Source organism: Carassius carassius, chromosome 7 (genome assembly GCF_963082965.1).
Source record: "Carassius carassius chromosome 7, fCarCar2.1, whole genome shotgun sequence".
NCBI lineage: Eukaryota > Metazoa > Chordata > Actinopteri > Cypriniformes > Cyprinidae > Carassius > Carassius carassius.
In genome coordinates this window covers 24824147-24846248 of record NC_081761.1, presented here as the reverse complement: position 1 = coordinate 24846248, position 22102 = coordinate 24824147, and the positions used below count along the sequence as shown (strand labels likewise).

The following is a 22102-nucleotide window of genomic DNA, read 5'->3' as shown; positions in this document are numbered from 1 at the left end:
AATTAAACCGGAACTGTCTGATATGAATTCAGATGTCCATCAGCAACTTAAGAGAATTTGTCATGCTTGTTGCAGCATGTTTGCAATTTGCGTTCCTCCATCACCAAATGATGAAGCTTGAAATATTGAAAGTTGGTGTGAATCCACACTTTTGAGTTGCTTGTTACTTCAGCTTTGACAGTCTGCATATGACTTTTTTAGATGTGTTTTTGGGGAGTCTAATAACATGTAAAACTATGCATTTGTACAAATCACATTACCACCAAGCAGCACCTTTGTGCAAAATAAGGGCAAAGCATGATCAAGGTAACCAGAGTATGTTGAACCAGAATAAAATAGAGCTTACTAGTGAAAACCCACAGATCTCATGTTGTGTTTGCACATTAACACCCATGTGTTAATGGATATTGATTTTTCTTTTTGGGGGATACATCTGAATCTGTGTGCTATACATTGTTTAAAGTGACAAAGCCATATCTCTTTTGTTATAAAAGAGCATTTCCTTTGAACCCTCCCCCTCTTTTTTTATCAGTGCTTTGTACAATACTTGTTAGCAAATCTCCTCAGTACAGAAATATTCAACATGAGCAAAAGACAGATGCAAATAGTTCCTCTAAAGTGTATATCTTGATGCAGATCTTGGCATAACTGTGTTTGCAGAAACATCAAGGGATTCCAATAAACCTGTTAACAATTAATTACTGTGCACTCTTTCTTTCGCCATTAAAGACAATTCATACAAATTTAAAGATCAAGAATTGGTGTTACTTTTGCTGTAAATCGCAATTTATACAACAGACATTTATTTATTTATTTTGTCTGGAGAACATCTACTAATATTTCACTAAGAGTACTAGTATTTCAAGTACATTAGCAAGTGTATTTAAATGTAGTGATGAAATACACTTTTTTTCTGTTTTCTTTTCCATTTAACAGTTGAGTTTGGTGATTTGTTCTGGGTTAACTTAAGGACAGTTAAGGACAAACTGCACAACATGCTCATACTGTAGATGTTTTAGAGATTTAGGGGTCAACTGTAGTGGATAACAGTAGGAAGACAGCGAATTGGATCATAGGATGCTGCAGACATCTGAGTGGGCGCTGAGTGAATGGAAAGAAACAGCAGCAGTAGGAAGAAAAGGACTGGATAAGAAAAAAAAAACTGGATACAGTATGTGGCAAAGCGCAATTGAAAACAGAAAGAGAGAGAAGAATGCACACTAAAAGAAAAGAGCAGAGTAGGTTTGAGTGACAAAGTCATAATTTAAACTTCTGGCAGATTTTAGTTTTGACAAATTATATTTCTCCAAGGGAAATGAGCTTGAATGAGGAAGTAAGTGATTATGGTAATATGTGAGGGAAACAGCAAGTCTCGTCTGCATTCACTGGTCTAGCAGTGATGGAAAAATCCTCGGAAAACAGTACCAGAGAGCGAGATCTTCTGACAAAGAACTTAAGCATTAACAATGTAACACCTCCACGTCCCCAGAGAGAAAATTTGCCATTAACCTCGTTAGAAGCCCGATCTAAAAAAATGTGCTTGTTTGCCAGACTGTGAGAGTAGACAGTATTACTTTTGCTCTTTTGCGCAAATCCGCAGCCCACTCCAAATCTCTCCCAGATTGCCAATAGCGCAAGCTGTGTAGTCCTGCCAGATAAACAGAATCTATTGGATCAGGCAGATTTCAGGGCTGTGGCTTCACACATGGCGGCTTCTGTGCCCCAGATTCTCTGCTTGCTATCACTCAATGCTTTTCTGTTTTGTTTTTTACTGTCCCACCTTCTCGGTCTCATTTAATCCGAAATATAATACAGAACAGTTTGTTAGTACATAGCTGCATGCAGCGCAAAATACTCAGCATGAAGTATTCTTACAGCAAAAAGTAACAGATGTTACATTATTTCCTCAGTTGACTGATTACATTTAGCATGCAATTTTATGTATTTAGTTTACTTGCACATGTTTTTAAATGTTGGTTAAATGTGCAAATGGGGAATTAATGAATTAGACAACTATATATTGCCTGAAATAACACCTTAAAATGTTTTTGCCTGTGGTGCCTTGCCTTTGAGCATAAAGAAAGTGTAGTATCTTTACTGTACTTTACAAAACAAGGAGGACGGATATGCTGACCGCAAACTTAGGGTGCTGGAGGAAACAAAATGAAAACATTCAGAGTTTGGTGGAAAACCGAAGTACACAGTAGCTTCAGATGAACTGATCAGATGCAGTTCTACATTGCTCCGTCTCACTCTTTCAGGCATGAGACATACAAGAGCCAATTGGAACTTCGTGGTTAAACTGCATCCAGCGAATCTGAAGTGAAAGGGAGACACAGAGGGAGAGAAAGTGAGATGAAGCGGACAGGGATGGCTGGAGGGTGAGTTTGCCCATCTCATTAGCTCGGGCTCATTTGATTATGTAAGCACCGGGCTCTTCGACACGTTGCCTATTTTTAGCCCTCTCCCATGCCTCGTCCTATCATCTGCTCTATTAGTTACTGGATGTCTGTGACTCTGCCATGTCATGATAATTATGTAATACGTGGCACTCAAACACACACATCTATCTCACAGCAGTCTGGAAGACATCTGCACGCTAATGATGTGTACAGTGCACTGATGTGTGTTAACACAAACACACACACACGCCGCACAGTCCGGAGGTGCTTTGAAAGCTAATCAGACAGAGGCTGTGACTTCAGTTGTCCAGAAATCAAAATTCAAGATATTACACTGTTTATTATTTATGCATTCCTGGTCTTACTGTAAGTGATTGGGTGCACATTATGTGAAAGACAAATTCAACTGGAAATCTTTTATCAAAATATAAGTGATGATTAACCCCAAAACTTAGGCTAAGTAATATCATGTATTTCTCCATAGCTACATTTACATGCACCCAAATAAGCAGTTTTATAATCAGACTGATGGCTTAATCGGACTGAAGAAGCTTCATGTAAACACCTTAATCGGTCCAAATTTGAGCTCAGTTTGAATGAAATTTGTTTGGCTTATTCTGATCCTCTCCAGTTCTGTCAGGTTGGATGGTAAACGTTGGTGGACAGCCATTTTCAGGTCTCTCCAGAGATGATCAATTGGGTTGAAGTCAGGGCTCTGGCTGGGCCATTCAACAACAGTCACGGAGTTGTTGTGAAGCCACTCCTTCGTTATTTTAACTGTGTGCTTAGGGTCATTGTCTTCTTGGAAGATGAACCTTCGGCCCAGTCTGAGATCCTGAGCACTCTGGATAAGGTTTTCGTCCAGGATATCCCTGTACTTGGCCGCATTCATCTTTACCTCGATTGCAACCAGTCCTCCTGTCCTTGCAGCTGAAAAACACCCCCCACAGTATGATGCTGCCACCACCATGCCTCACTGTTGGGACTGTATTGGACAGGTAATGAACAGTGCCTGGTTTTCTCCACACATACCGCTTAGAATTAAGGCCAAAAAGTTCTATCTTGGTCTCATCAGATCAGAGAATCCTTCAGGTGTTTTTTTAGCAAACTCCATGGGGGCTTTCATGTGTCTTGCACTGAGGAGAGGCTTCCGTCGGGCCACTCTGCCATAAAGCCCCAACTGGTGGAGGGCTGCAGTGATGGTTGACTTTCTACAACTTTCTTCCATCTCCTGACTGCATCTCTGGAGCTCAGCCGCAGTGATCTTTGGGTTCTTCTTTACCTCTCTCACCAAGGCTCTTCTTCCCCGATAGCTCAGTTTGGTCGGACAGCCAGCTCTAGGAAGGGTTCTGGACGTCCCAAACGTCTTCCATTTAAGGATTATGGAGGCCACTGTGCTCTTAGGAACCTTCAGTGCAGCAGACATTTTTTTGTAACCTTGGCCAGATCTGTGCCTTGCCACAGTTCTGTCTCTGAGCTCTTCAGGCAGTTCCTTTGACCTCATGATTCTCATTTGCTCTGACATGCACTGTGAGCTGTAAGGTCTTATATAGACAGGTGTGTGGCTTTCCAAATCAAGTCCAATCTGTATAATCAAACACAGCTGGACTCAAATGAAGGTGTAGAACCATCTCAAGGATGATCAGAAGAAATGGACAGCACCTGAGTTAAATATCTGAGTGTCACACCATGTGATATTTCAGTTTTGCTTTTTTAATAAATGTGCAAAAATGTCAACAATTACATGTTTTTCTGTCAATATGGAGTGCTGTGTGTACATTAATGAGGAAAAAAATTAACTGAAATGATTTTAGCAAATGGCTGAAATATAACAAAGAATGAAAAATTTAAGGGGGTCTGAATATTTTCCTTACCCACTGTGTGTGTGTGTGTATATATATATATATATATATATATATATATATATATATATATATATATATATATACTGCAGTACAGACCAAAAGTTTGGAAACATTACTATTTTTAATGTTTTTGAAAGAAGTTTCTTCTGCTCATCAAGCCTGCATTTATTTGATCAAAAATACAGAAAAAAATAATATTGTGATATATTATTACAATTTAAAATAATTGTTTTTAAATTTATTATACTTTAAATGATCATTTATTTCTGTGATGAAAAGCTGAATTTTTAGGATCATTATCACATGATCCTTTAGAAATTATTCTAATATGATGATTCATTATCAAATTTAGAAACAGTTCTGCTGCTTAATATTTTTTCAGAACATGTGATACCTTTTTTAGGATACTTTGATGAATAAAAACTAAAAAAAAAAGGAAGCTATGTTTTTAAAATATTAATATTTAATATACACTACTGGTCAGTAATTTTTTTTTTCTTTCTTCTTTTTAAATAAAATCAATATTTTTATTCAGCAAGGATGTGTTAAATTGATAAAAAGTGATAGTAAAGGAAATATATTATTAGAATATATATTATTAGAATTGTTTTTGAATAAATGCAGTTCTTTTTAACCTTTTATTCATCAAATATATTAGACAGCAGAACTGTTTCCAACACTCATAATAAATCAGAATATTAGAATGATTTCTAAATGATCATGTGATAGACTGGATGTTACATGTGACAGTGAAGGCTGGAGTAATGATGCAGTAAATTCAGCTTTGCATCACAGGAATACATTTTTTTTAAAGTATATTCAAATAGAAAACTATTATTTTAAGTTGTAATAATATTTCACAATACTACTGTTTTTTCTGTATTTTTGATCAAATAAATGCAGGCTTGATGAGCAGAAGAAACTTCTTTCAAAAACATTAAAAATAGTAATGTTTCCAAACTTTTGGTCTGTACTGTATATAATTAAAACAGCATAACATAACTTAAAATAGATTAAATAAGTAAATACATAAAATTAAAAGGTAAAGTCGCTGCACCATTGTAGCTGCAGTTAGAAGCTCTGGTCTCATATAAATCTGAAACCCAGGCTAAATCAACCTAAAATATACACATTTTTAAATGCTATTTGAGTGTAAGAATTCATGGCAATTCATGATTTGAAATGTTATTTAAATGTAAGCTTTAATAGATAACCACTCTATCCCCCCATTGAAATAGATAGGAGCTGGTCTTGGATGCCGAAATAGCTGTTTGAAGTTTTTGTAAATACAGAATGGCCACCAAGTCAACTGACTTTATTTGAAACTGACTTTGTAGTTTACCCCAAAATTAAAATTATGTCATCATTTACGCACACTTGTGTAGTTCCAAAACGTTCTGACTTTATTATGGGGGAACACAAAATAAGACACTCGTTTTTTTTATATACATTCAAAGTCAAATGGGTCCATTGTTGTTTTGGACCACATTGAGTTTCCTTGCGTGGTCAAAACCCAGAAACATTCTTTAAAATATCTTCTGTGCTCTGCAGAAGAAAGAAAGTCATACAGATTTGGAACAATATCAGGATGAGTAAATGATGACAGTCGTTATTTTTAAATATCCCATTTTACTGAGAAATGTACCACATTACTGAAGTAAAATTGTTTGCGAATTATATTTTACGTTGATAGGATCAGGAACCACAAAAATCCCTTTAACCCTTGAACAAACTGCAGTCATGCTGCAAGAAATGTGCACTTATCATGTGTGTATGATGGGGTCATGAAAGGAAATGGGAACAGAAAACAGGAAATAACCCAAACCCGAACCAGTTTCTCCAAACAGTGTGTGCTAACCGCTGCGCTGTGGCTTCAACAAAAGAGTCTATTTTGATGCAAATGGTTTGTTTTCAAGCACTCCATCCAGTAAGGACCTAGACTGCCATGTGCTCCAGTTCAAGCCCAGTATATGATGAGGCAGTCCAAATCTGCTAGGAAATGAGGATTTAATCCACTTAAAGGGGGAGAGGTTTAATGTAAAAGCTGCAGAGCAGCTCCAGGGCTAGAAGTGTGTGGGAGAGAATAAGTCACAATGCTCTAAATGCAATGTATGCAATAGACAACAGTTAATTTACATACAACAGAAATCCGGTTGTGTCGAAATGACAGGTATCAGTAACAAAATGCTGCTCATATTTGGACAATGAAATTCCAATAAACCATCAAAATGCTTACTAAGAGTTTGAGTCAATTACAATGCTCTAAAAAATCTAATTTAGCACACAATTTAGAAAGAAATGTCATTAAATGGGACAGAAACTAAAATGTATGTGTTGGCAAAACACATCAAACCTTAACAGAAATAAAAGAGCTATTTTTATTTTTATGAATTTCTAGAAAATGGCATCAGGGAGTTTTTAAATTGTATTAAATGGTATTTTGGGCTATATTTGTGAATGGCAGCAATATGGATACATAATGGAAAGCCACTGCATGTGCGAACATGTTTACCAAAAGAAATTTTTACTGTAATTTTACTGTAATTTAACGGGTTTCATGTGTAAAGTGGCTACTGTTTATCCCTCATACAGTATGGTCAAGATTGCTATTAAACAAATGCAAACATTTATGGGAGATTTATGGGTTGTACTAATCAGGTAATGAGGTTTTGAATTATTAGACAATTTAAAGTTCTTCAGCAAAAGCCTTTTTGACCTTGATGGGAGCACATCCACACAATTAAGTTAATCGACATTAAGAAAATTACACACAACGCTCTTTTATTTTTCATTAAACAACAGTCATATCACAAATGTTTTTTTTTTTTTTTTTCAGTAAACACATTAGTGGTCCACAGCGCCCTGCAGCATATGGCTTCCATTATTTATACACATACTTCGGCATATAAATAAAAATGAAAAGCAAGATATTAGAATAAAACACTTTATTTATTTAACATTGATCAACATAAAAAAAAAATGATATCAATGCCAAGACCTTTGCAGAGGTCATAAATCACTGTCTGAAATCACCGCAGATCCGCTCAGTCACAAACATGAACCCGTGGAACAAGAGCTCTTAGAAAAATGAAAATGGTCTCATTAAACATCAGTGAAGTCCTGCCATTTTTAAGGTTTCTGCAAAAACGATGTGGTAAACTTCAAAACTTTAAAGAGGGAGAGTGCTTGGCTTTTAAGTTTCTTTGCACAAAAATAACTGTATGTATATAACACAGATGTAAGACTTGGCAATATTTAATTTGACGTCAATGTATGGGTTACATTTTTATTTATCGGTCTCTGTTCTTCAAAATAATGTTAAAAACTATATACAGAATAACAAAAAAAAAAAAAAGTTGCTCTGTTCGAGTTATTGAACAGCGTCCCACATGCCATGCATAATAAATTTAAGGCACAGCATCAGTTTTAACCAATGCGAAAGATTTAATAATCACATACAAATTTCAATATCAATAACCGCCAAGAACTACATTTATGTCTAATATGCTCTCTAGTGTTCCACTAAACCAAGACACAAAACTGACAATGTTCACAGTCATAAGGTTACACTTTTTTTTTGTCCTATACATCATCACACGCCCAATTAAATGCAACTTGATAACATTAAATAGAAAGATACTCAAGGTATCTTTGAGTATTGAGAATACTAATGCTAAATAACCCAAACTACTTGGCTAAAACTATGACATGCAATAAAAAAAAAAGAAAAAAGAGGACAACACAGTCACAATGACGGATGCATATTTTCCCACACAAATTTATATTTACATTTCTTAAAGTGTAGTCTCTATGTATACAGCACATCTTAGCTTATACTTGAACTTAACTCCTGTGCTTGCAACACCTGTGTTTTTGGATACAGTATATATGTTTTCCTGTCAGCATCTTTAGTGTGGAGAAGGATGGAGGAACGACAAGCAGTGCCACTGTGAAAGAGCCGCAGAGACCATGGATACCATGTATATAAAGAGAAGTGTGAGGATAGTTCTTTTCGGAGTTACAGTATTTCCACATAGTTTTCAGGGATGAGTCCTCGCTTTCCCTCCAGCACACCCTCCAGCCATCCGGGCTCCCTGGAGAGTGTCACTGCAGAGCAAAACCACGGACACAGGTAAAAGTCTTACTGCAGCTCTTCTGTCACACTGTATGTCAGACAAGCAAGAAATCCTCATTGGATGGAAGACATTTTTTTTTTTTATGTGGATAGTTAGCATGGCTGATGAATGTAAATTACATGGGTATGAGTTAGGAAAGTTTGAAAAACTTTTTCTGCAATTTCTATGTTCATTTTGGGAGAAAAATATGCAGAATGGGTTCAAAGTGTGTTAAACAGAGTTGAAAGAACTGTTAAATTAGCCAAAGTGTTTAATAAGCAAACACAAGAGATCTGTGAATAATGGGTGAAAAGTAATTTTTAAGATGAGAGCAGCACTGAGGAATTACAGTATGTTAGGGTTTATAAAAACTGTGAATGTTAATTATCACTGCATACTGAGGATGCTGAACTTTGTCTTAGACATAAGGCAGAGCATTGTGAACCATTGATCGGTAATGTGCTGGCCTGTATGAGCAAACAGCTGGATGCCTGTACAGGTAGTTACTATGATTTTGTTGAATTATAGAGGACAACCTGTCATTTCAATAAATGTAATGCATTAGAACACCCTGATGAATAACGAAAGGTGAATGACGTTCGGGCGAAAGACAGAAAAATGGTGGAAAACATAAAAAAAAAAGATGAACAAAGAAAGATGCAGATAGCAAAAAAAAAAAAAAAAAAGTCATATATGAAATCACATTTACAATAATTTTGCAAACTGACTAGAGGCAGAAAATCTAAAATTCCATCTAATTTCTATTCTCATCTAGTAGCGAACATGCATATAAATGACTAGCAATATTTAACATCCCAAAACTTTATTCATTTATTATTTTTTAAATTTCTTTCTTTTTTTGTGTCAACATTACATGCCAAGGGATGCTTTTGCTGGTTTAGATAATTTCATAGAATTAAGGATTACAGATATTATTTATCTGGTTATCCTTATATATTCATTTATTTTTCCCAAGCACATTTTACACACGCAAAATAAAACGACATTATTTTGGGTGCCAATAAACAAAAATGTAAATGTTAAGTTGGCTCAAAATCATTTTTATTTTAAGTCCAACAGATCAAGAGTTCTGAAATGCTTCATCTGAAGTTGATGAGATAATGGCTTCAGAAAACAAGAGCTGTGATAGTGGTTACGGCCCTCATTTCCTTGTGTTATCTATCTCGTCCTTTGTGAATTGATTTTAGGGGATGTTACACCCCTGCCCCACTTCCCACCCTCCACCAATGCTGATATAAGATCAGATTATTTTTTTTTTCTTTTCTGTGCTAGTAGGACCCACCAAATCCAATATGTCTGTGGATTCGGGTGAGTGCCTGTGGCAGTGATAACGCTAACACTTACCGTCATGGAAGATTGCGCCAACCTGGAAAGAGAGTTCAGAATCGTGTTCAGCCTCACAGGGGTACACCGCTTTTGCTTTCATGAGGGTGACACTGAAAAATGGAGGCAATCAGTTAGTGGGCCTCTCGCTATTCGGAAGGCTGGGGATTAGGACATGACTTTCCATCTAGCTGTAAAGTGGACTTATCAATGAAGTTATCAATGAAAGCATTCTGCATGATTAACGTCTGTCCTTAAAAATCCTAGAGCAGAGTGTTGAAGTAGAAGAGAAAGAAGATAGCCATCAAAGAGTAGATATGATTAAAAAAAGAGAGAAATATTAAAGGAAGCTTTGGCAGATTGCATGTATTCAAACAACATTGCACGAACTCGCGGCGCCAGTGTTTAAAGTCTGAAGCGCGAGGAAAATCTGCGCTGAAACTGTGTTACTCATCAGCTGCTCAGTAACATTTCTTATGCATTTTTTAAACACAATAAGAAAAGTAAGACAATAATAATGAGAATTATAATTACAACAGCTCTATTAATACAGGTATTATAACACTCACATGTTCAAATTGGGATCTGTAATATTTTCTAATGTTTTAAAAGAGGTGTCTTCTGCTCAGCAAGCCAAAAAATATAATTTAACTAACTTATTAATTTTAAGTTAAACTGTGCTTTGTTGGTAAAGTGTCTGTTAAAATGTAAAAAAAAATGTTCAGTGTTAAGTAAATATTTTTAAACTGTTGTTTTTTAACATATTTTTTTATTTATTTGAAAAGCTAGACAAAACAGAAAAAAAACATTTCAATAATTAAATTTATGCAATGGTGAAATAATTGAATTTTAATTTCGGTGCTTCTTTAGAATTTACATAAAGTTGTCTAAAGATTTAAATTTGTGACTTCAAAATATATTTTAAAAGTCTCTGTAATTAACTGGAAATCAAAGGAATCAATAAAATCCTTGAAATTCATATTACTTTTTATTACCTTTAAACATTTTATTAATTCCCATGACCTTTAAATCAATTATTTTAAATTAATAAATACATGACTTCAAAATTAATCAGATTGATTCAGAGTGAATACAATCTTTCTTTAATGGTCAATTCCAATGACTTCTCAAAGGTTTTATCAATTTGCATGATTTTAACGGAACCAGTGTGTGGTTACTAAGAATACAGCAACAATGTACTCTAGACTCCCTCGCTAATGCATAACACCATTCAACACCTGCAAGCCTGCCGAATGTTTTATATATTGCCACATAACAATGTATCCTAAAGTTAATACACGACCCAGGCAGACACCCAGAAAGTTACTGCAAGAGTTCTAGTGAAAATGTGCTCTTTACAACTGCAACATAAGAAAGACGTCATTTCTGAAGGTCAGTCATTTTTTTGCCAACAGCTTTTTAACAGATTGAAAGACTTTAAATAGAATGAGTCTGATCACCTGCAACTGGGCATCACTCATTTTATAGGATGGAAAGTTAATGCATCTTTGTGTCTGGATCAGTACTATAGATCATTGCAATGGCCCCTGCCTGGAAAGTGTGAGACACAGAAAATGTGTGTGTGTGTGTGTGTGTGCAGGTGTAGTCGGAAATAGAGCTGAGAAAGCAGAGATGACAGAGAGAGAGAGAGAGAGCAGAGTTGTGTCGGCATGTACAGGAGGGAAGGAAAAGTTTCTAAGCAATGACAGATGAAGACTTTGCGAGTGAGTGAATGCATGTGTGATTGAGTTAATAGCCTGAGGCTGAGAGCTTTAAGTGAGACTTGGAGTGCGAGTGAAAGAATCAATGAGATGGTGAGAGAGTGTGTGCGGGAGAGGTTGAGCAAAAACTGGCCAAACTCACTTAAATTAACAGATTGGAACAAATTAATTACATGCTTTGGAAAGGAGGTGTTCCTCAGGGATAAGTGTGTTTACATCTTACCTTTCCTCAGGTTTATCCTTCTCAGTTCCTGCAGATCCAGGTTTCGCCGGTGTAACAGAGGCAGGGGAGGCAGAATTCATCCATGAAGCTGTGGCAGTACATATCCTGCAGAACAAAAAATGCCACAAAGAATTTATACTGTACCATCCTCAAAGAGTAAAAGATAGCAATTTTACAAATACTGTCAGTGAGTGGAGAAAAATGCAGCTCATGTGGGATTGTAGTGATACATTTAGTTAAATTCCACAAACTGCATAAGTTTATGCTTATATGCTACTTTTTGAAGTGGTAAACCATCCATTTGTGAACATCAAACACATAAATACACAACAGAAATAACAAAGAAAAGTAAGAAACAGACAGTGCAGCATTCCTCACACACAAACGTCTTCATCATCATTCCCTCTCAGACAGTCTCACAATCTCAGATAGGGAGAGAGAAGTGAAGGTTATGAGGAAAACTGTCCAACCTCCCTAGGAAACTGAAGGATTTAGAAAATGCAAATAATGCAAATGAGCACTTTAGATCAGAAATAGCCAACAGCAGGACCAGGAAATGCAGGAGACGAACTGCAGAAGTCAACATTAAATGATAATACTGCCACTCATAAAAACTAATCATGCCATAAAAAGAGTATTTGCATCCATTTGAGTTTATTAAAAGAATATTTTCAAAACATATTTATTAAAATTCCTTAGAATCAGCATAAATCAGTTATCATCAGTAATCATTTTAAAAGTATGAAATAAAGGAACAAGATTTATTGACGATAAATATATAAACCTGCTTTTTGTATATTCAAAACATGACTGTTTTAGGCATGCTATTAAATCTCATTCTCAAAACTGTGTGCATTTATTCCTTTGATGGCAAACCTGATTTTTTTAGTTATAATTATAATTTTTTTTATTTATAATTCTAATTTTATTTTATAATTTTATTTTGCTGAAATCAGTTAAATAAATGTGCTAAATAGTTCTGCTGCTAAATATTTCTATGCAAACACACTTTTCATGATTGTTTGATGAAAAGAAAGTTAAAAGTTTTGTGGGGAAGTCTTTGCCTAATGGTTAGAGAGTTTGACTCCTAACCGTAGGGTTGTGGGTTCGAGTCTTGGGCCAGCAATACCATGACTTAGGTGCCCTTGAGCCCTTTGACCGACATCTCAAACAACCAATCACATTTCGTTTCATTCATCATCACGTTCAAGGTGTGGAAATGTCGCCATGATAACAGACCGGTGTGTAAAACTCAAGCATATTTTAAAGATTCTATGCCGCAAACTTTAAATATTTCACATACTTTTGAAAATCCAGTGTTTAGTTGATCCTGATAAGCGCTCGTCATCACAGTTGTAAACAAGATGGCTTTCTTCTTTCGTGAGGGGTTTGGCGTCACGGCATCTTTGTTTCCAGGTGGAACGTTAAAGAACGCAACACACATCTCGTGGAAATCCTGTAGAATTGAACCAATCTGATGACGACTTCGACACTCCTGAAGTGTTTCCACTTTTGTGTCCCATATGCATCAGACGTTTAGCCAACGGTCCTGTTTATTAGTACTTATAAAGCACATATTCTGTATGACCATATTCTACATCCCTAATCCTTCCCAATACCTAAACCTAAACTACCTTACTAACTAATAATAGGCAGAAAATTAAGAGTTTAAAGTTAATGGTGTGATGAGAATTGGACCTTAAAATAAAGTATGACAAAAAAAAAAAAACCTTTAGATTTTCACTTCAATGCCATAAATGCTCAATAGAGCTAAACTCAATGTAAGCGCAAAACTACAGATAACAATTCAAACAAAGCCATACTCTTAATTAGACTCCCGTAACACTGGTTTGAAAACTCAAGAGAATGAAGACTCGAGAGAAATGTGTGTGAGAAAGGTGAGGGGAGTGAAGGACTTGCAGGTACAGGAATAGTTGAAGCACAGGGGAAAATGAGGAGCAGTGTAGTCCAGCAGGAGAGACAGAGGAAAAGATAGAGAAAGAGATATATATGTATCGTATGTATAGAGAGAGAGAGAGAGATGCAGTGATTTATGACTCTGCAGAGGGTCTGTGAGTCCTCAGCTGCTGCACATCAGCATGAGACTCCAGCAGCTCTGCAGTGCAGCAAATCCACTCATTAACCTCACACCAGCGACACACACACACACACCCCTCAGACCAGCCGTGTGAGTCCCAGCTAATACACCACACATGCTGCTCCATACACGTTCACGCTCACACACATTTTAAATCAAGGTTATGCTAACGGTGTTACATCAAACATCAGATCTCACCAGGGTAACGAGTCACTCCAGAAAAAAAAGTGTTTACGCACTCTTATCTGAATCGTCAAACTCTACAGAAAAGCTAAATGAAGTGGAGACAAAAATTATAAATTCAATATGGTTGCCCTGGCAACCAGCAGAACCACAGAAAAAAATATAACTAAGCCAAACCAAGAAAATCTCACTCATTTCAAACTATAAAAAAAATAGCACGACACGGAATTGCATATTACGTCTTATTTTTTGATCCTCAAATAAGCATCTGAAAAAGGCAAAAGAATATACAAAGACTAAAAACAAACAAACACTGAACTACAGTTTAACAGTTCTATGCAACTCTTTTAAGTTTTGCTTGTATAGTATTGGATATGCATTGGATGTAGTGTATATTGACATGCTGCATGAAGTAGCCTATGAGAATTCAGTTACAGTATACGCCCCAAAAATTCTAAGTATGAGAGCAAAAATGCCCGTTTGTATTTTTGTCTTATAGTTCTATCATATGATATAGATTAGAATATCTGCACGATAGCAATTGTGATCTTGATTTTAAACAATATTTTAATAAACAAGAAGTTAATAATGTGTTACATTTACACATTTAATGTGTTACATTTATACAGTCTTGTTTATTTTTTTCTCAATTTTGCCCGCAAAAACAGTTCCAAACAAATCCAAAGCAGAACTGCTGTGCGTCTGTGAACAACAGTCCTGTTTTGTTACTGAATACATCCACATTTTTTACAAGAATCGAGTGAGCCAAGATTCAGTGACCCATTGATAAAGGCCTGCTTCATCTCTGAATGAATCAGCCATTTAAACGACTTGGCTGAATGAATGACCGAATGACTCACTCATCACTTGCCACTACCTACTAGCAATTTGTTTCATATTTAGAGTATTACTTTTATTTTATTTTCATATCATAAAATCAGATTTCAATATTCAGATTAGATTAGATTAATTGCTCAAAACATCATGTAAATAATAATAATAATAATAATAATAATAAAAAATGTAACAGCTTGACATCCCTAATTATAATAAAATATAGGAAATTAGGTGCTGTTGGTCACCATTTCAAAGTTTTTAAAACGTTCCAACACTGATCTATGTATTTCAATTAGAGCTGCACGATTATGACAAAAATTGTCGTAATTGTCGATTATTCCCTTGAAATTGTGATTGCGATTATTAATTGTTTGATGCAACTGCATGCCGTATTTTTATATGAAAATAAACAAGCTGAAAACAATCTAACTGAAAAACCTTTAGTGCTTTTCTATAGTACTAAATCTATGTCATATGATGGGATTACAATTTTTCCTTTCTCTTTGGAGTGTTACAAGCTCTTGGTGCAAAAAGATGATGTGTAAAGTTGCAAAGACTAAAGTCTCAAATCGCCGCCATGTCGTATAGATACTGTGAAAGTGCCTCTGCTCACTCAAGCTGGCCTCCGCTCACTCTAGGCCTCTGGCCTCTGCTCACTCAAGGCTATTTTTTAAAGCGAAACTACTTTGTTTGGCCTTCCAAAAGAGGACATGACTAGAAATCATGTTTCTATCAAGATTATAATGGGTTTTATGTTTATGTCTCGTCGCCACGCTGGACAGGGCATCACAATATGTTAAGGCACGTAACATTTTTGTCACAAGCTTGAGTGTATTCGGCCAATCACAACACACTGGATAGCTTGGCTAATCAGAGCACACTTCGCTTATCTGACTGATGAGCATTGTAAAAATCGACACGTTTCGGAAGGCGGGGCATAGAGGAGAAACAATAATGTATAGTATGTGGAAAATAACGTGTTTTTTTTCCTTAAACCACATAAACACATTTCATTACACCAAATAATGTTCTTTTTAGCAGCATCATATGACTCCTTTAAGCCTCAAATGCCAAATATACATCGGATTGGTTTCTTCTTTAAATTATTATTTTTTTTAAATATATAAATGGTATTATATTGTTATATTAGAACTAAATCTTAAAGGTGTTGTATGTCAATTTGGCAACTTGCATGTAAGTCAAAGTCTGAGGAAGAGGGGCCGGGTGAAAAAAACTCTCTCCAATATTTAGAATTTGGACTGCAATACCTAGTTCAACCACTCGGTGTAAATCCTACATACAACACCTTTAAGCATGCAGAATAACATAAGTGGACTTTGAATGATTAATTGCCACTTTGAACGATTTTTTTTGTTGATTCAAACAAAACTTTAGAGAGAACTTAATATTTGCCTGTGCTCTGAGTGCACGCACAAATCTTCTCACTGCGCACGTAAGCTCACGTTATCTGGCTCTTAAATGTTTAAACTGGCAAAGCTTAAATGAGCACAGACAGCAATGTGGACTGTCAGGTCTCACCTGTGCACGCACGCTATCAGCACGATGACGGAATAAATGACTGCTGCTGCTATTCCGGCACTCTCATTGAACAAGAGTGAATAGTTTGTCCACCTTTTTTTTGTTGTTGTTGTTGTTGTAATGTACTGGGAAGCCAGAATGTGCATCCATAAACAGAAACATACATTAGCTAAACCTTATTTGTTTTATGTGTTGTTATTTGTAACAAACCATATGTGACGAATGGGGCGGGGCCGAGAGCCGTGGGAACAGGAGCGAGGCCGGTGGAGTGATTGGAAATGAGCGACACCTGCTCGACCCACCGGTCTCGAGTCCCATGGAGGAGATGGAAGGATATTAAACTGAAGCGACGACAGTGAAGGACGAGAGGGGACCAGGCCTGGATTTTAGTTCTTGTTTTGGTTTTTATTTGTGCACGTCAGTCGTCCGTGAGGGGCTGACGCGCTGTTTTGTCTTTATTTTGATAATTAAAATCTCATTTGATTGTCCGCCGGTTCCCGCCTCCTTCCCGATGATTATGAAGGTTTTAATTGTTACACCATATTACATATGTGTTGTCAGATTCAAGCTAAACCACGATCCTAGTGCTTGCCGAACCGTGTGTGGAGAACCGTACAGTTCGTTTTTTTTTTTTTTTTTTCAGATAACCGTTTCATCCCTAATATATATATATATATATATATATATATATATATATATATATTAGTAGTACTGTAGACAGTAGTACTGTCAATTGATTTTTTTATAGTGTATATATATATATATATATATATATTAGTAGTACTGTAGACAGTAGTACTGTCAATTGATTTTTTTATAGTGTATATATATATATATATATATATATATATATTAGTCAAAAATCAATTGACAGTACTACTGTATACATATATATATATATATATATATATATATATATATATATATATATATATATATATATATATATATATATTTTACTGCTGTCAATTGAATAAAAAATTTTTTGCTGCAATTAATCGTGACTGTTCTTTTGCCCCTAACATTTAACCACTGACTATTTTGACATTTATTAGACTTAAAAAAATAACAACTTCTAATTTAAGTGAACTTATACCAATCTTCACATAAACCCTTTTAATAAATGTAATTTACCTGTGCCCTTCAGCAAGTAGGAAATTATACAGAAGTTATCAAACACTAAATTGTAAATGAAATATAGATGAATCCTTAAAACTACAAAAGTTCTTGATTTCCTATTTTTCATTTGTTTTTTGATTCACAGACATCACAGCATCTAGGTTATTAAGTTATTTGGCTGCTATTACTTTAAGAGCTGCTGTTGCTGAACGTGACGTGGATCTGACACATATGCTCATAGTTTCATTCGCGCTTTAATATGAAATGGATGCCCCCATATGAAATGATACAGACTACAACTGAAGAGCATGCGCTATAAACACAGCATAATGGCTGACAGAACAGGAACATAGACAACATAAAAATCTAAAAAATTACAATTTGGAATTTTGAAACATGTCACAGGACACTGCTGTCATTTTTATATGTATTTATGCAAATACAGATTGACTGATCTAAGGATAACAATTTTTCACATTATGCCAGGTACTGATATGACAGATTAAAGAAACAGTCTGTGCGGAAACATACCTCTCTAAAAAGGCAAGAATAGAAAAATTGTCTCATCAATTACACAGTTATCATCACCTGTCAACATCTAAAACTTCATTAAGCGTGACAAAGCACAATTCAGCATTTATCTCGATTGGATTTCTACTACAGCTTCACTATGATCAGTGCTCTCCTGCTTTAAGGCCAGGGGCTGGGAGATTTACAGATAAACAGGTGACAACCTCGTGACATATGAACAGAAGTAGCTCTGTAAGCGACAGCGCCCGCTAGAAGGGGAAACAAGGCCAACATCTCTCTATGTCAATAGTGTTTATGAGGAAGGGCCGTGGCCACCTGTCCCTTGGACAAACAGCAGGCAGGATTTACAGGCGCACAGGGAGCCGCTTCCTCTGATGGCAGAGAGTGGGAAACGGCAGGGAGAGAAGCAGAGGGTTACATAAGACCAGCACCGTCTGCGCACAGGACTGCAGGCCAAGAAGAGAGAGCAGCATGTGCTCAAAGAGTAAGAGTAACTCTAACGTTTAGGGGAAAAGGGGGAATGTGAGCACATTAATGTGCAATTATGCGATGAAGGAGGGGCAGGATCAAATGGTGGTTGTGGTTAATGGAAATGAGTGAGAACAAAATCTATCCAAACTGGGAGTGGACTGGTGGAAACAGCGAACAGATGTGTGGATAAAAAGTGTTTTTTTTTTCCAGGTGACACTGCAGAATGTGGTGGGCTCCTATTAGGATTCAACACAAGAACAAACACACAGCATCTGAAGGGCTGTGAAAGAGCTGAGAAACCAGAGGTAAAACCTCTGGCAAATAACACTGGCACAGGATAAGACTCTCAGCCCAAGAACTAACTCAAGTTGACAAGCACAGGCTTGAGCTTAGAAACAGAACAAAATACCAACACACACACACACACACACACACACACACACACACACACACACACAGAAGAAAAAATCTAATTAAATAAAAAAATTAAATAAACAACTCTGGAAGTGAAAAAGGTAGAGCTTAAGGGATGGTCAGGTTATATTAATATATATAGGGCATCAAATTCAAATTATTATTTTAAACTGATAAAATTGTAAAATAGATTAAAACATGATACACCTGCCTATCACTGCTTTTTTCTGAGCAGTGTTATTTTAGTGTTATTTATATACTATTGTATTTTTTTAATTGATATTTTGGCTTTTATTTTTACATTTTTTACTTTCATTCTATTTTATTTTTAATTACTATTACTATTTCGTTTTTTATTTTATTTTACATTTCAGTTTTCGTTTTTATTTAGTTCCATTTAATATCAGTGGTTATTTCAGTTAGTCCCCAAGGTAACGTTTCAAATTTTAAAGTAAAATAATTATAATTATTATTATAATTTTTTTTTGTAAAATAATTTACTTTTTTTCCCATTTAATATTTGGCAACACTTTGGTTTTGTCACGGCTTACGCTGCTGGAAGGAACACGGAGCCGAGGGATAAACGAAACAAGGATTTATTAAATCAAACATAGGCAAGGTAAGTAGCAAATAACAGGTGGCAAGTGGCAAGTAACAGGTAACAAGTGGACAAGTAGACAAGTTGACAAGTAACATGTAGACGAGTTGACAAGTTGATAAGTAACAAGTAGACGAGTGGAAGGAGCCATTGAGGAGGAATGGTCACCGACTCCAGGGACTCGACCCACGGCAACGGAGCAAGTGGAGGAGGAGCCCGAGGCGGAGACGGAGAGCCGAAGAGCCAGGGTGACGGGGAGGAGCCGGAGGTCCTAGGCGGAACTGATGGCTCTGGTGACTGACGCGGCGATGTGGATCCGGAAGGCCACGGTGAGGCCAGAGTGACCGAGGACTGAGGTGTAGCCGAGGGGATGAAGGAGCCTGACGGAGCCGGAGGGATGGAGGGATGAGGCGAAGCCGGAGGAGTGGAGTCCCGAGGCATAGGATGGACGACGCCAGACCAAGGCGGAGCCGGAGCTACGAGGGAGTTAGGCAGAGCCTGCGGACTGCCGGGCCACGGCGGAGAGGAAGGAGCTAGGAGCCATGGTGGAGCCGACGGGTCAACGGGCCGAGGCGGAGTCCAGGCCTCAGAGGCTGGAGGCGGAGGTGAGGGAGACGCCGACCAAGGCGTCGCTGGAGGATGGCGGTCCCGCTGAGCTCGCACCACAATGATGGTAGGCTGAGGGCGAGCAGAGGGGCAGCCAGACGACAGCGGAGGAGGAGGCAGGAGTGGGTGGGAGGGTGGAAATTTTGGAGGAGCAGGCATTGGAGTAAGCTCTGGGGCTGGAGCCCTTCCTGGGCTTAACGGAGGATCAGGAGCCCGTCCTGGGCTTAACGGAGGATCAGGAGCCCGTCCTGGGCTTAACGGAGGATCAGGAGCCCGTCCTGGGCTTAACGGGGGTTCAGGAGCCCGTCCTGGGCTTAACGGGGGTTCAGGAGCCCGTCCTGGGCTTAACGGAAGATCAGGAGCCCGTCCTGGGCTTAACGGAGGATCAGGAGCCCGTCCTGGGCTTAACGGAGGATCAGGAGCCCGTCCTGGGCTTAACGGAGGATCAGGAGCCCGTCCTGGGCTTAACGGGGGAACAGGAGCCCGTCCTGGGCTTAACGGGGAATCAGGAGCCCTTCCTGGGCTTAACAGAGGATCAGGAGCCCGTCCTGGGCTTACAGGAGGATCAGGAGCCCGTCCTGGGCTTAACGGAAGATCAGGAGCCCGTCCTGGGCTTAAAGGAGGATCAGGAGCCCGTCCTGGGCTTAACGGGGGAACAGGAGCCCGTCCTGGGCTTAACGGGGAATCAGGAGCCCTTCCTGGGCTTAACAGAGGATCAGGAGCCCATCCTGGGCTTACAGGAGGATCAGGAGCCCGTCCTGGGCTTAACGGAAGATCAGGAGCCCTTCCTGGGCTTAACAGAGGATCAGGAGCCCGTCCTGGGCTTACAGGAGGATCAGGAGCCCGTCCTGGGCTTAACAGAGGATCTGGCATAGGTGAATTGGAAACCCCCTCATTTTGACCCATTTGGCGCTCCACATTTTGCTCCCTCGTGGTGGGCAGTGTCGCCGGCTCTCGCACCTGGTCTGACGGGTTGCTCTCTGGCTCTCCGTCATCGGTGGGCTCGGGCTTATGCCTCGTACCGTGGGGAGATTGTAGGCTGGGCTCTGGGTCCAGAGTGGACCTGGCGAGATCCTCCATTGGGCCGACCGTGAGAGGTGACCCATTTCTCACCAGATTCCACTCTATGAATGCGGCGAAATCCTCCCGAGGACCATCTTCGGGCGACAACGCTCTGCACCTGGAGTTCAGGCTGGCGTGATAAAAGGTGCAGAGCGCGTGGTCCGGGTAGCTGGTGGCATTAGCTAGGAAGAGAAACCGTCTAGTATGGTCCTCGAGAGAAAGTCCCTCCTGCTCCAGCAGGAGGAGGAGGTATTCGGGGCGATAGAGGGGATCCATTACACACTACGGAAAGAAAAAGACTGTGAAAAAACGGAAAACAAAACGGAGGGAAAACACGCAGTTTCTAACTTTTTGGGTCGGGTCTTCTGTCACGGCTTACGCTGCTGGAAGGAACACGGAGCCGAGGGATAAACGAAACAAGGATTTATTAAATCAAACATAGGCAAGGTAAGTAGCAAATAACAGGTGGCAAGTGGCAAGTGGCAAGTAACAGGTAACAAGTGGACAAGTAGACAAGTTGATAAGTAACAAGTAGACGAGTTGACAAGTTGATAAGTAACAAGTAGACGAGTAGACCCGACAAAACAGAACTGAAAGGACAAGGCATTTATACAAGGGATAATAGGGAAAACACAGGTGGATGGAATGACTAAATTAACAGGGACATGGAACACATGCGGAAATGACTAGACACACCTGGGAACTAATCAAACCACATAGAGACAGAAACTGGGTCACAGGGGCAAAAACACACAAAATGAGTCCAGGTGTGTGACAGGTTTAGGGACCAATTCGCATTATTAACTAGTTGCTTATTATCATACATATAACTAGTATATTGTCTATTTAATAGTACTTAGAAATCACATATTAATGCTGTATTCTGCATGACCATATTTTAGATCCCTTAATCCTAGCCCAATTTAACAAATTACTAACTATTAATAAGCAGCAAATTCATAGTTAATAGTGAG

The 22102-nt window shown here is 38.1% G+C and overlaps 1 protein-coding gene across 1 annotated transcript in view; it reads right to left on the bottom strand.

Annotated features, from left to right (window-relative positions):
• Positions 1-7197: 7197 nt before the first annotated feature.
• The window catches only part of arhgap10 (Rho GTPase activating protein 10), a 69448-nt gene continuing 54543 nt past the window's right edge, over positions 7198-22102 (bottom strand). The window contains exons 21-23 of the mRNA XM_059554282.1: positions 11671-11775; positions 9748-9839; positions 7198-8374 (exon numbers count right to left, since the gene is read on the bottom strand). Of these exons, the coding sequence (XP_059410265.1) occupies positions 8286-8374; positions 9748-9839; positions 11671-11775 (286 nt within the window). The 3' untranslated portion in view covers positions 7198-8285. The remainder of the gene's footprint in view (positions 8375-9747; positions 9840-11670; positions 11776-22102) is intronic.